The sequence below is a fragment of the Callospermophilus lateralis genome, chromosome X, assembly GCF_048772815.1.
Source record: "Callospermophilus lateralis isolate mCalLat2 chromosome X, mCalLat2.hap1, whole genome shotgun sequence".
In the NCBI taxonomy this organism is placed as follows: domain Eukaryota; kingdom Metazoa; phylum Chordata; class Mammalia; order Rodentia; family Sciuridae; genus Callospermophilus; species Callospermophilus lateralis.
The window spans coordinates 38,679,701-38,694,794 of NC_135325.1; the positions used below are offsets into that span (position 1 = coordinate 38,679,701).

The window sequence follows — 15,094 nt, forward strand, 5'->3', positions numbered from 1 at the left end:
GAAAGAGGCACAGGTGTAGCAAGTAAAAACAATCCATGGAAGCTATGGAAAGCCTTCCCATTGAACTCGTGAGACCCCCTTTGGATTGCTGTACTTTTTCTTTTCTGTTCACTATACTTTTGATTATCTGCTTCAGCTGAGTCCCTCCCAAGGGCAGGAATCCTGTTCTCTTCTTACCTAAGGCTGAGTACCAAGAAAATATTCACTGATAATTTGCTGATGGAGAGAGAGAGAAAAGGCATCACTTCTGGACCCCATACCACACCACCTTCGTCACCACCATCACCACAACCACCACCTCCACCAACACCAACACCCATGAAAAAAGAATGCCAAGCAAAGCAATTGCCAAGATAAATCACTTTTATCTCTATAGGAAAGGGAGGATCTAAAAAAAATATAAATTACATTAGTAACACAACATAAGAAAAAAACAGGGAAAAAAACAACAGAGAAGTCCAGATGATACTATTCTAACCTATTTATAAAAAGGCCCTGCATCAGAAATTCACAATCCTACCCACTTCTAAAAATATATTTAGACATGTACAGAAGCGGTGGGTTTGTTTTTAAATTGTTTGCTTTTTTTGTAAAAATATATTAAAGGTGAATAGAAATCCTCTCTCCCTGCCCCCTATTTTACCCCCAGTTCTCTGCTGGGGATTGGAGATCAGAGTTAACTATCTCACCATGTTCTAAACCTTGTTTACTACCACTTCCAATCCCTCCCCAACTCACTTCACTTAGAACCTGAAACATTAAAAAAAAAAAAAAAAACAACAACAACAACAACAACAAAAAAAAACACTAGCCTCTTTGGAAAAGCATGACTCTGAGGGTAAACTTGCTTTTCATTGGAAACAACACAAAACAACAAACAGAAGACTCTGAGAACCCTACTAAACTAAATGAACCCAGTCAAATGGAGGCTGAGTTTAGCTCCACAGAAACTTCTAACAAAGAAACGGAGGAGAAAGAGGCCAGGAATCAGGGGGATTTGCTAGCAATTTAGCTGCCTTTGAAAGATCAAGAAGGGGTGTTAATGGGCATAAGGGCTGGGGACCTGGTCTTGGTGACAGCAGTCTGTGTCTAGTCAGGTAGTTGCCTACACTGGGACAGAGGCTTCTCCTGCCCTCCCCTTACTACCCCCTGCTGCCTTGAAATCCCCAAGATAAGCAAAGCTGGGTAGAAACAGAGGAAAGGGGAGTAGGGACCTCACGTGCTAGGGGGGAGGTAGCCAGGCTTTTTGCCTTTGGTGTGACTAGATGGAGGACTGCTTGGCCCCTGGGGTCCCCAAGGTAGAAAAAGCAAACAGGCTAAGGGACCCCTGATTCCAAGGAAGGACAGTAGAGGCGGGGCTGTGGAGAAGAAATAAAACCGAAGACACAAAGAAGACAAAGGAAGCCTCACAAATTCCCTGTGGCCTGAATGGTAGCTGTTAAATTCCCCAGAAGCTTGAGGCAAGCTGGGGTGAGGTTGGAGTGGAGGGTAGAGGACAAGGATACACTCCGCTTGGGCAGTGCCAAAATGGGGTGGGAAAAGGAGCATTCTCCATCAAGTCCAGATTGCCAGTGAGGCAAGACAAGAGGGAGGTTTGGGCACTGTCTGGACAATGGAAAGAATACACAAAGGAAAGAGGAGAAGACGGTCTGCTCCTTCACAGATGGGCATCTCTTCTCCTAGACTTGGGCTCATGAGTGAGTGGTCCATCTGCACTCTGCTTAAATGCTGACCTATGGTCTGCAAGTGCAAAGGTCCAGGAGTGAAGATATGAGTTCTGAGGTCTTAATCCAGACTAAGACCTCAGGTGGGAAAAGAAATAAGAAGGTTTGGCGAAGGACCCAGGGGTAGACTGTCTTGCGATACCCTCTCCAGAAGGTCCAGGGTTATCTGCTTCAGTGACAGGTGCTTTCAGGTTTACACCTGCTGGAGCCCAGCCACAGCTGCATGGATAATGTTCTGCGGGACCTCAAAATCCAGGCAAATCCCTGGGGCTCACCCTGTGACAAAGAGCTTCATGTATAGCCAGCCATAAGTAGCTTCCTCCAATGAGGATGGTCAAAGACCTAGGCATCTGTCCTCTCCACACTTTGAAAAGTGAATCTACTTTCTTTTAAGGATAAGTGAATTCAGCCTTTCTAGGCCACCTCTATCAATAGCCCACAGTGGGGCAGTAAGGGGACTCTGGGCCCTCCTCTTTTTTCCATGAAGTATTTGGCAAGAGGGGGCAGAGACCACAGCCTTCTCCCAGAAAGAAGTCTATCGGTGGGTACATCCACTGTATTGGTAGGGAGGGGAAAGGGAAGGAAACATGGGTGTCTTCTAGAGAGAGGGTTGGAGTTGCAAAGTGGAGCACCGTGTCTCCCACTTCATGGCCACAGAAATATCCAGGGGCCCAGGATCTCTTCATGCCTCTCTTCATCCTGCCTACCAGCTACATGGTGGGAGGTTGGGAGGGGGGTAAGAGTAAAAGACAAAGCAGGGAAATGGGGCTGGAGGAACAGAAATAAGGGTTCTAGTCAGTTGGAAATTTCTCCCATTTACCTGCTTCTCAGGGGTATAGAGAAAGAAGGTACGATGCTCATAATGGTAGTGGGAAAGGGAGTTGAGGGGAACCAGTGGAAAGATCCATGGGGGTGTCCATGCCTTTGGTCAGTCCCAAGAAAGCAGGACAATGCGCCTCAGCACCTTGTCCGGGGCAAACAGGATCCAGAAGTGCCCCGAAAGTTGACAACGGAGAAGGCAATGGGGGTGAAGGGGTGAGGGATGGAACACAAGGGGACTCGGCTCACAGAAGTAGCTTGCCATTTCTGTGGATTTTCAGGATACGGCCAAGTCTCTGCTTTGCTGTGGCCAGGCCCTTTTTGGGACGCTTTCCTGTGGGGGAAGGGAAAAGTAAGCAAAGGGTATGGCAAAAGCTTTAGCAGTAACTCCAGCACTGTCCTCAGGCCACCCCTACTCTATTCCTCTTCCCACAACGTTTCTTCATCCTTAGGCCATATTGGACAAGAATCCCTCCTTAATTATTTCCATCCAACACCACATACCTTAATTCTTCTGCCTATGGCCTCCTTCAGCAGATAAAACTCCCTGGTTATAATTTGTCTGGTTCATTTTCCCCACTGGTTTCTTTTGGGCCCAATCACTTTCCTTTCAAAATTCTGCAGGGAGATGAGTGTGCTTCCATGTCCTTTTATCACACCCACAAGGGCTAGAAAAAGGTCTTATTAGTGATTATAGCCCAATGTTCCTCATGTTGCCATCGCCAGGGCCTTTTTTCATTAGAAACTCCTATATTCATCAACCCCCAACATCATACCAACCTCAGCACCCTTAAGCTATGGACTGTATGGCCTGAATTTTGGGGGGCACAAGTGAGGAAATGGGGCGGTCAGACCCCTCTTTCTTTCTCCCTATATGAATCATCTCCTATGTCTCATTAGATTATTTCCATATTTGGTCACTATATTCCTTCCCTTTTCTACTACCTTGGCCAGAACTTCAGCTTCTCTTCATTCCTGCATGAATCTATGTATGTGTCTCCTTTGTACCTTTCCTACTGCCAGCCCACCCTCCACTCTGGTCATCAAATGATCTTTCTTTAGAAAGATCTTAAACCTGATCTTGTCACCACTTAAAATCAGTCAACATCTCTCCATGGTCTAAACTTAAGGTTTAGACCCATCGTTACTACCATACAGCTATTGTACCTTGTCCTGCCTGATTGCTCTGGGACCCAACTGAAGGGCGCCGCTGGGTCAAGAAAACGCCGGGGGCCATGGGTGTGGTGCTGCGGTTTGCCTGGGCCATGCCAAAGGCATTGGGTCGAGCAGTATATTCATGGTCAGCAAGACTTCCTGACAGAGCCTCTTGTTTAGGCTCAGGAGGAGGCAGGGGTGAGGAAGAGGCAAGAGGCTGGGGTGCAGTAACCAGTGTTGGGGCTGGTATTGCCACGCTGAGATTGGAGTCTTGAGGGCGAGGCTGTTCTACCTCCTTCAGCAAAGGCTTCTTCTTAATATATTTCTTCTTTTGGGCCTTCTGTAGCTCCTGAAACACAAATCAAATGGGAAGAATGATTCAGGAGTGAATCAAATAAGATAATTTCCCAGAAAAGGAACAAGATAATCATCAACAGTTCTGCAATCCACTACCCCCTCCCCACTAAGTCTAGTCTGTTCATACACACAACACACAGACCTTTCAATACCTGAGGTGCCATTCATCCATAAGTCATCACTGCCATTTATCAGTACAGTGGCAAGAGAATTGTAAATGAATTTGGAGACTTTGGGTTTGGGTCCTAAAATTATCACTAATAAGGTGGATCATAAACACTTATAACAACAATTAAATTTAAACCAGCAGCTGAGGTACTTTATATACTTTAACCTACTTAATCCTCATAACAGTCCTAAGAAAGAAAACCCCTCATTTTACAGATAAGAAAACAGGAGCAGGAATATAAAGCAACTTGTCTCCAAAGTTTAATAGCTGAAAAGTAGTTGAATCTAATATTTAACCAGATCTATCTGAAGACACATCCTGAAAACTTTTTTAAATGGAACATCTGAGAATAGAAAGATGATTAGCTTTGCAATGAGGTAAGCCTGGGTTGAAATCCAGGCTAGTGTTCCCTAAATTGGATGACTATAGTCAGTAACTAACCTTTCTGAATCTCAGCTGCCTCATCTGCAAAATGGGCAAAATAATGTCCAGTTTTCAGGGTTGTTGGAAAGATTACATAAAACAATGCTGTAAAAATACATAGCATATGGAAGGAACTCAACAAGTGGTAAATTATTATTCTATCTTAATTTCTTACAATGGCTTTTCTTCATTTTGCTGGTCTTTTTCTTCTAACAGAGGACTTGACAATCTTCCAGGTAGACAGATCTAAAACCTCAATTTTGGATGGGAGGTATGAATAAGGAGTTGTGTCACTTCTCCCAATATCTTGGATTTCATCCATCCATTGCTCTATGGATCTACTATCCACTGCATAGTGGGTACCTGTATAGTGGGCATCTGGAGCCCTGAGAACCTGGAAAGGTGGTGCTGAGAGCATGTAAACGACTTCACCTTCTGAAATGCTACACAGCCACAAAGAACAACTCAGTGATTACATTTCTTTGCCTTCTCTTGGCAACACGAACCTACTCCTGCCTTCGGAGGATCTGACAGGCTGTGGCTACCATAGCAATTTCTGGGGACAAGAATAATAATATTAGTAATACATGCCAGGCAGTATTTTAAAATTACTCATTTAATACTTAAAAGAACTTGAGAAGAAATATAATCCCATTTGAAGAATGAAGCAACTGGCAAAGAAAGGCTAAGCCATTTTGCCAAAGTCACAGGACCAGTATATGGCCAAGTTGGGTTTCAGACCCAAGCCATCTGGCTTTAGAATCTTTTTCAGCCACACTTCTATTCCACCCATATCAGGAATGGTGTTTCTGTAACCTTTTCTCTCATCTGATTCCAGAAACAATCTCTTCATATCTAGATCAACTAGCCTAAATTTTTCTACCTTTGCAGCCAGTCTCTTTCTCATATAATTTATCTAGATACACTCATAGATGATTACATTCTCTTATTACAGGACCATTTTCACCTTGCCAATTTCCCTGCTCAAAAATCTGTTAATAGTCCAGGCATAGTGGTGCATGCCTGTAATCCCAACAGCTTAGGAGGCTGAGGCAGGAGGATCGCAAGTTCAAAGCCAGCCTCAGCAAAAGCAATGCATCAAGCAACTCAGTGAGACCCTGTCTCTAAATAACATACAAAATGGGGCTGGGAATGTGGCTCAGTGGTCAAATGCCCCTGAGTTCAATCCCCAGTACACCCCCCCCCAAAAAAAAGTGTTAGCAGGTCCCCAAGTTTGAATGCTCTGGATTTACATTCATGGTCTTCCACCGTCTGGCCACTTACATCTAGCCAATCCCTATGTTGATGACGGGAAGCTAACATGCCAGTGGTATTTACTCCATACAAAGTGCCATTATTAACAATTTGTGTGTGTGTGTGTGTGTGTGTGTCTGTCTGTCTGTCTGTCCATCTACATACAAAATCTCATTTAATCCTAAGAAAGTTTATTAGGAAATTGAAGCAAAGAGAAATTAAATAATTTATGCAAGTGGTACTGCTAGGATTCAAAGCCAGGTAGGCTAGATCCAGAACCCTTTTCTTTTAACCATTACTTATTTTATTCCATGTCCCAACATGAAGTCTCCAATCGAGAAAAACTCATTCATTCATTCACTTATCCCAGCACTGAATAAATACATATGCTTACCATAGTGGGGATGCCAAGTTAAATAGATCCCTACACTTGAAGCATTTATAGTTTAATAAAGGACACATAAAAATATACTTATCACCCTAAACACCATGAGAGAATGCTGTGGAAGCAAAGAAAGCCACTGAAATAAAGTGGTGGTAGGTGGTGTGAAAGAGTGTCAGATTAAAGCATTGGAAAAGGCACACTGGACAGAAGGAATGGCTTGTGCAAAGACACAAAGGCATGAAAAAAATCTGATACATGGAATGAATCAAGAGTACTGTAGTGTAGTATGGCTGGTGCAAAGGCTGTGCATGAGAATCTGGCAGGAGGTCAGCAAGGAGAAGTGACTAGAGATCAAATGAAGAGGTCCTTGTTTGATGTACTAAGGACTTCTCTTCTCCTAGAATGGCTTCCTGACTCCTACCAAAAGTTTAGCCTTCAAAAGCCTTCTCCAATTTTAACCTGTTCTTTGAAGTAATCCCTAATCATCATAAATAGAAGTTACTCCTAAAACGGAACTAAGAATAGTTGTCACACCTTTAATTCATCTGTTTATTTAAAGTGGTAAATCACTCCCCCCCTTTTGTTCAAATTACACCTTACATGGCACTGGGATATACATAACAGAAAGAAGTTTTGAAGGGCCACCTGGCCTGCTCAGTCTGTGCTGGTTCCCAACAATAGCCTCCAAAACATTTCTTAAAAACTCTATAGCTCCATTGACCATCATGTGAAAAACATCATTCTATTAAATTTAATTTAAATAGGATGTAATTACTAAAATAAATAAGCACTTGACTATTTCACTTTATTTAAATATCCAAGTAACATGAAATTTGAAGTTAAAGGATGAGTATGAATCTTGTCTCTTCCATTTAATGGCTGTCTTATCCTGGACTAGTCACTTAAAGTGAGCCTCATTTTCTTCACCTGCAAAATGATGAAAATATCACCTATTGAACCAGGCTACGGGCATTTTACATTAGACATTGTACATGGAAACACATAATCTAGAGTTAGCTCAATAATGCTCACACTACAGGATGTGGCATGAGGAGCTCAAGGAATTTTGATAAGAATGAGAAGATTTATCTCCAAATGCTCCTAGGGTTTCTGAGCATATTACATATGTTAAAGAACCTTGTAAAGTATAATGCTAAGGGGTAAAATTAATTGTAGTGAAGAAGACCTGTTAGGACAAAAAAAACAATAGCTGTTTTCTTTAGAAGCAGGGGATGAAAATCAAGGTAATAGTATTTGGAGAAGAGAATAAGTAAAACTTCTTTCTAATAGACCAAATTCCTATACTGATGGGTGACCAAAGACTTAAGTGTACTCAGCTGAGTCACCTCTTGGGCACTTCATGTGGGGGCAAAGGACATGTCGATCTGAGTTTTTTTTTTTTTTTTTTTTTTTTTTTTTTTTTTTTTAATATACACCCAAGAAAGGCAAGTAATATCAGTAAGGGCTTTTCTCTGGCCCCATGTTTTCTTTTGTCCTAAATCATGTCAACTGTGTAACCCTATGGAAGTAGCTTTTCTTAGAACTAGGATATGAAGGATATTGTAGGGGGTTGGGATATTGCCAAGGACAAAGATCAAAGGTTTCCCACAACCCACTGAGACAATAGTGAGATCTTATCAGCTTGAAGGTCTGAGTTTTGAGGATCTTAGTCAAACAGGGATCAGCAGAAGAGCCACTACTTGGGTGGCAGGCACTTACCTGCTGGGCCAGCTTTGCAGCTGCTGCAGCCAAACCTGTCTCAATGGAAGCGACTCGGGTCCCCTCACGTACAGGACGGTCCTGCTTGGGTAGAGTTGGGGTCACACGGGCTGCAAGGGAAATAGGAGAAGGTTTCACTCTCTGAGACATTTATCTGCATGTCAATTATTTTCTCCACCTTCAACTTCCCCAAAAGTAGTTTCACTGGCCTTCCTGCTTCCATCTTTTCACAAAGCCAGGTTTTGCGTCCTATAAGGTAAATATATAATTTACAAATACTCAAAGCACACCTGATAATAGAATAAAAGTTCACCTACCTGATTGGGTATTTAAGGTTGTCCATGTTTTTTTGCTCCTGGCCTCCCTTCCTCCCTACCCTTATTTATTTAAATGTCTTTAGTTGTTGATGGGCCTTTATCTTATTCATTTATTTATATGCAGTGCTGAGAATCAAACCCAGTGCCTCATACATGCTAGGCAAGTGCTCTACCACTGAGCCACAATCCCAGCCCCCTCCCTATCCTTATTTCCACACCCACTGTTATGGTTTGAATGTGCCCTCCAAAACTCCTGTGGAAATTTATTTGCCACTATAATGGTATTAGGAGGTAGAACTTTTTTGTGGGGGGGGGTGTTGAGAGCCATAGTCCAAGGGGCCCCAGCAAACTTCCAGCTGCCAGCAAACTTCTAGCTGCCAACTGATTGGCTCCTCTGCGGTGATGCTCATTGGGCTGTTTCCCCGCCCTTTCAGACCACGGAGCTGCTCAATGGGGGACTTTTTTTGGCTCCACCCACGTGACCTAGCCCATTGGCCTCAAGAGCAGGAAGAGTGGGGGAGGTGCAGAGGCTTGTGGGAAGCCGGTGGTGGCAGTTGGGCTCTGAGGGTTTTTCCTGAGGAGCTGTGTGGTGTGGTGTGTGTGTTCTAAAAATAAAGTTCGTTTCTTTTGACAAGTGGCTCCTGAATTGTGCCCAGCCAGACTGCGGCAGGGGGGGACTACCAGGGGTTGTACTCAAGGACACTCAACCACTGAGCCACATCCCCACCCCTATTTTGTATTTTATTTAGAGAAAGGGTCTCACTGAGGTGCTTAGTGCCTCACCATTGCTGAGGCTGGCTTTGAACTAGCCTCCCAAACTGCTGGGATTATAGGCATGTGCCACCATGCCTGGCTAGGAGGTAAAACTTTTAAGAGCTAATTAGGTCATGGTAGCACCACCCTCATGAATGGATTAAAGCTGTTATTGTGGAAGCAAGTTAGTTATAAAAGGGGAATTTTAGCTCACTCATACTTGCTTGCTCTCTCATTATGTGATGCCTTCTGCTATAGCATGATGTAGCACAAAGCCCTCACCAGATGCCAGTATCATGCTCTTGGACATCCCAACCTCAAGAAGCATGAGTCAAATAAACTCCCATTGTTTAGAATTTACCCAGTCTGTGATATTCTGGTATAGCTTAAGAAAATGGACTAAGACATCCATATTCTCAGCTTCTCCAGACAGACAGCTTCCTTATTATACCTCACTGTATGTACAGTTCATCTTCTCTCCCTGTGCCTTCATCCTCATCATCCACACTACCTAGAGTCTGCTCTTCCATACTGCCTAGTCAAAACTTACCCACCCTTCAAAGATATATTGAAAACAATACCTATGCAAACTTTTAGAACTTCTCTGGTTCCATTTATCTTTTCTTCATTTGAACTTATGATCTGTACAAGTCACTTGATACACAACACATATCACCTTGTCTGATATTGTTGATGTATGATTTTTTGTCTACGAACAAGGCCATAACTCTTTTTTAAAAATGTTTTTTAGTTGTTGATAGACCTTTATTTTATTTATTTATTTATTTAGCGGTGCTGAGAATTGAACCCAGTGCCTCAAACATGCTAGACAAGCACTCTACCACTGAGCTATAACCCCAGTCCAAGGGCATAACTCTTACAAAATGCTTTTATGTAGCACCTTTAACACATTAAATCAAAAATAGTTATTCATCCCATCTTTTCGATAGAAAGAATATTACAAAATAACCAAATAGGTTATTTTGATGAAGAGGGACAGCTCTTCTTTACAGAAAAAATGCCAGCTAATAAATGTAGAAGAAATAACAATTAGAAAATTCACAAGTTTGCAAGCCCTGATGAAACTATGGATTCTAGAGAATTACATATTCACATACTAACAAATTATTAATTTACAGACAGCTTGCCAGTCTCAAGAACAAAACCTAACTTTAAAATGGTACTATCAGGGGACCATTACCTTAGTCTACTTGCACAATTAACTATGTACTAACTTTAGTGTCACTAGTAGTGAGAAAACACAATATCATATGCCTCTTGATGTGATGCAACAGGAAATTCAAAGGTCCACCTGGAAAGTTGCTAAGGTGTTAAAATAATGCAGGTCATTCATATTACTTCCAGTGTTTAAGAAACATAGGAACAGAAGAAAAAATTAAATATTACCTTGAGAAAAGAAGCAAACATTCTGCATATCAGATAACTGGCTTAATCTCTTTAAAAAGACAATGTCACATGGAAGTAAACAGACAAATCTAGAAGGCAAGATGAACTACAGGGTCATTATACCATTTCTACAACAAAAATAGGATAAAACAGAAAGGGGAATGTTAGATTTTTAAAAAATATGGAATGATTCACAAATTTGCACATCATCCTTGTGTAGGGACCATGCTAATCTTCTCTGTATTATTCCAATTCTAGCGTTATGTGCTGCTGAAGTGAGCACTGTTATGGATTTGTTTATCAAGGTACTGGAGATTGAAAACAAAGGCACTTGACCACTAAGCCACATCTCCAGCTCTTTTTAGCATTTTATTTAGAGACAGGGTCTCAACTGAGTTGCTTAGTACCTCACTTTTGCCAAGGCTGGCTTTAAACTTGCAATCCTCCTGCCTCAGCCTCCTAAGCAAGCCACTGGAATTACAGATATGCACCACCATGCCCTACTCTTCAGTTCTTTTTATTTATTTATTTTATTTTGAGACAGGGTCTTGATAAGTTGCTTAGGGCCTCACTAAGTTGCTGAGGCTAGCCTCAAACTTGCAATCATCCTGCCTCAGCCCCCCCCCAGTGACTGCGATTACAGGCATGTGCCATCATGCCCAGCTATCAAAGAAAGAGACTTAAAAGGCAAGACAGCCAAATGCCATGTGGACTCTATTTAGATCCTAATTTAAACAGATTCATTGTAGTACCTTTGTTTGGTTAAACAATTTAGGAAATTTGATTATTGGCTTAGAATTAGATGAACATCAAAGAATTACTGAATAACCATTAATTTTGTTATGTATAATGGAATTATTGTTATATGAGAAAATGTCCCTATTTCTAGAAATGCATACTGAAATACATGGTGAGAAATGGTGTCATAATATCTAGTGTCTGAAAATAAAAATGACTGGGGGGACTGGGGTTGTAGCTCGGTGTCAGAGTGCTTGCCTAGCACGTGTAAGGCACTGGGTTTGATCCTCAGCACCACATAAAACTAAATAAAATAAAGGTATTATGTCCATCTACAACTAAAACAATATTTTTTAAAAAAGGGCTGGGAATGTGGCTCAGTAGTCAAGTGCTCCTGGGTTCAATCCCTGGCATTACAAAAAAAAATTGTTGGTCTGGGGTTGTAGCTCAGTGGTAGAGTGCTTGCCCAGCATGTATCAGGTACTGAGTTCAATCCTCGGCACTACATATAATTAAATAAATTAAATAAAGGTACTGTGTCCATCTACAACTAATTTTTGTTTAAATTGTCACAAAGAGCTTTATCAGAACTCTAGAAATTAACCAAAGGCTTTCAGAAACTTAGGAGAGCATTTACTCAAGACAAATAGCTGAATCTCAGAACAGGGAGCTTTATGGCATTTTAACTTGAACTAGACACATTCACCTTCCCCTAGCTCAGTGGTATCCTTGAAAAATAACACTCCACATTCCCAGTAGCAAGCAGAAAAGAGTTAGAGCTTTCTTTCAAAGCCTAGTACTAAAAGCCTCTCCCTAGGAAGAATTCATGAAAATGTTTAAAGGCAAGTACTTAATGTCACAGCTACTTAAGGTGATGCATAATAGTTGTGACAAACAGATTAATCCAAAGGCTTACAAGGAAGCTGAGGAATGAGATGATCATAGGAAATGTGAAAAGCTCTCACATGCTTTGGGGAATCTAGAAGGTCACATGCATGTACAGAGGCTCTGTGAAAGACCTGAAAGGGTCCTAAGCACGCACCCCTGGCTGACTCTGAGGCTCTGCACAAGCAGAAAGTGAAAGCTAAAGGAGAGTTATAAAGTGGCTGGCTGAGAGTTGAGTGCTGCCCCAACACGCACACAGAGGCCCTTGGCAACACTGGAAGATTCACTAATCCCAGGCATTTAAGGAAATCTGTCAAAACATTAGATGACCAGAAAGCTATCTGAGTAGAGATTTACTCACAAATAGAATACAAACTTTATAGGATTAGTTCAAAAAAGTCACTAAACAAGTTATACTGGCAATAAACAAAAACAAAATAAACCCTGGGGAGCAAAATGAGGAGAATCCAGAGCTGCCACCATATTTAAAATATCTCATTATTAACAAAATTATAAGAAATACAATGCAAAAGGAAAACTAAGGCATACATAAGAAAAAACAAAAAACAAAAGATACTGTGTCTGTCTTCCTAAACAAAGTTGGGCTTACTAGATAAAGACTTAAAATCAGCTATTGTAAATTATTTTGGAGGCTAAAGAAGACCATGTCTAAACAATTACAAGAAAGGCTGGGCATGATGGCACATACCTGTAATCCTACCATCAAGTTTATCAACACATACACATAGGAGTCTCAGAAGTTCAGAGAGAAATGGAGTACAAAGACTACTTGACGAAATAATGTCTGAGGACTGGGGGTGTAGTTCAGTGTTAGTGCACCTGCTTAGCATACACAAGGCCCTGGGATGTTTGATTCCCCCGTACTACACACACACACACACACACACACACACACACACACACACAAAACTATAAACATGTATGAACTTAACAACTGAGTCTCAAAATCCAAAGTAAAGGGAGAAATAGATGGTCTGGGGTTGTGGCTCAGAGATAGAGCGCTCGCCTAGCATGTATGAGACACTGGGTTTGATCCTCAGCACCACATAAAGTAAAATAAAGATGTTGTGTCCACCTAAAACTAAAGAAATTTTTTAAAAGGAAGAAATAGATATTTCAAGAATAACGGCTAGAGAATTCAATACCTCATTTTTAATAGTGAAGAGAACAATTAGAAGATCAGTGAAGAACTACAGATATCATTATGTTTGGAATTTCACTTCAAAACCCTCAAAAAAAAGCAAAGCAAATGTAACAAAATGTTCATTATTAACTTTGGGTGATATGTGTTTTATATTTTCATGGCATTAACCTGTCTAATTTTCTATGTTTTCATAACAAAAATATATTTAAAAATGAAAAAAAAATATTTATTATTCATTCTTGTGCTTTAACAACATTAATTTGATTATTGTAGCACTACAAAATATCTACACTTGAATTTTTTTTTTCTTTTTATGGTACTAGGGATTGAACCCAGGGCTTCATTCATGCTAGGTAAATACTTTACCACTGAGCTATATCCCCAGTCAGTGTAATTTAAATATCTAAAAAGGCTAATTTCTTTTCAACTCTTCTATCCTAAAATTCTTTAAGCTAATTATGTTTACGTTTTAAAAAATTATTATTTTTTTAAATATTTATTTTTTAGTTGTAGTTGGACATAATACCTTTATTTTACTTATTTATTTTTATGTGGTGCTGAAGATCAAACCAGGGTCTTGCACGTGTGACGTGAGCGCTCTACTGCTGAGCCACAACCCCAGCCCCTTAAAAACTATTTTTAGAACAAGTTCCCCACAAAATTTGATTAGAATAGTGTCAAAGGTACAAATTAATTTGAAAGGAAATTACACTCAGTTTTGGTAACCAGACACATGGTATACCTCTATTGATTAAGGCCTTCTTTTATGTTCATCAGTGAAGTTTTGAAGTTTTTCTTCTCATAGGTTCCACATGTGTCTTCTTAAGGTTATTCTTGGGTATTTTATATAATTGTTGCTACTGTCAAAAAGGTCTTTTTTCTCTCAGTACATTATGATTATTACTGATATGCAGAAATTCATGGTTTGTGGCTATCTAGTTTATATCTACGGATTGCCCAATTTACTGAATTCTCTTATTAATTCTAAGTTTTAAATTTTCTTGCATTTTCTAATATACAAAATGCCATATTTCTGTTTTCTACTTATATTTATTATACAATCATACAAATTCTTTCACTTGTCAAATACTTACTAAACATCACCCATTTGCTATTACTATGCAAGGTGCTCCAGTGAAAACAATGGACAAAAATGAACAGGATTCCCATCCTGGGAATCCCACATCATCATGTCATGTTCTCTTAATTTATTACACAGTCCTTATTTCTGCTTTATTCCTAATTATGCTGGCTAGAACTTAAAAATCAATGCTAAATAACAGAAGGGCTAATGGGCATACGTCTTATTCTTGATTTTAAGTGAAAATACCTTTGGTAGAACACTGAAATCTTTTTAGACTTGCTTTGAAAATGTGATAATGTTTTAACTAGAGAAATATATACAAATGTGTGTGTACATTTACATAAATTTTTAATACAATGTAGGAGATTCAAGGATCCAAAAGTCCATGGACATCAACTAAAGCAGCTCTACCCTAGGGACTAAACACTAAGGATGCTTGACAGGTTCCTGTTACTCATATGCAAGCACTCTTCCTAACTGACATTTTCAATGCCTGTAAGGATTTCATAAACAGGCATTTTTACAAATGGCTGGTGGGAAGGTAAATTGTCCCAACCTTTTGGGAAAGTAATTTGTTTGTATGTATCAAGAGCTTTTTAAATGTTTACATTAAGAAACTGTGTTGGCAAATGTAAAGGGAAACAGCCACTCTTGTGCACTGCTTGTGGGAATGTAAATAATTTCTAAGATGCATTATTGAGAAAAATCAAAAACTAATAGAGTATATAAGTAAATGTTAT

The 15,094-nt window shown here is 40.3% G+C and overlaps 1 protein-coding gene and 1 non-coding gene across 3 annotated transcripts in view; both read right to left on the bottom strand.

Annotated features, from left to right (window-relative positions):
- Positions 1-381: 381 nt before the first annotated feature.
- Positions 382-15,094, bottom strand: part of Phf8 (PHD finger protein 8) — an 82,283-nt gene continuing 67,570 nt past the window's right edge. For both annotated transcript variants that reach the window (XM_077106716.1, XM_077106715.1), the window contains 3 exons: positions 8,006-8,115; positions 3,711-4,047; positions 382-2,877 (listed from right to left, as the gene is read on the bottom strand). In XM_077106716.1, coding sequence (XP_076962831.1) covers positions 2,789-2,877; positions 3,711-4,047; positions 8,006-8,115 — 536 coding nt within the window. In that variant the 3' untranslated portion in view covers positions 382-2,788. The remainder of the gene's footprint in view (positions 2,878-3,710; positions 4,048-8,005; positions 8,116-15,094) is intronic.
- Positions 10,658-10,765, bottom strand: LOC143639625 (U6 spliceosomal RNA). Its single transcript, XR_013154768.1, has one exon. It is a non-coding gene; the product is annotated as a U6 spliceosomal RNA (small nuclear RNA).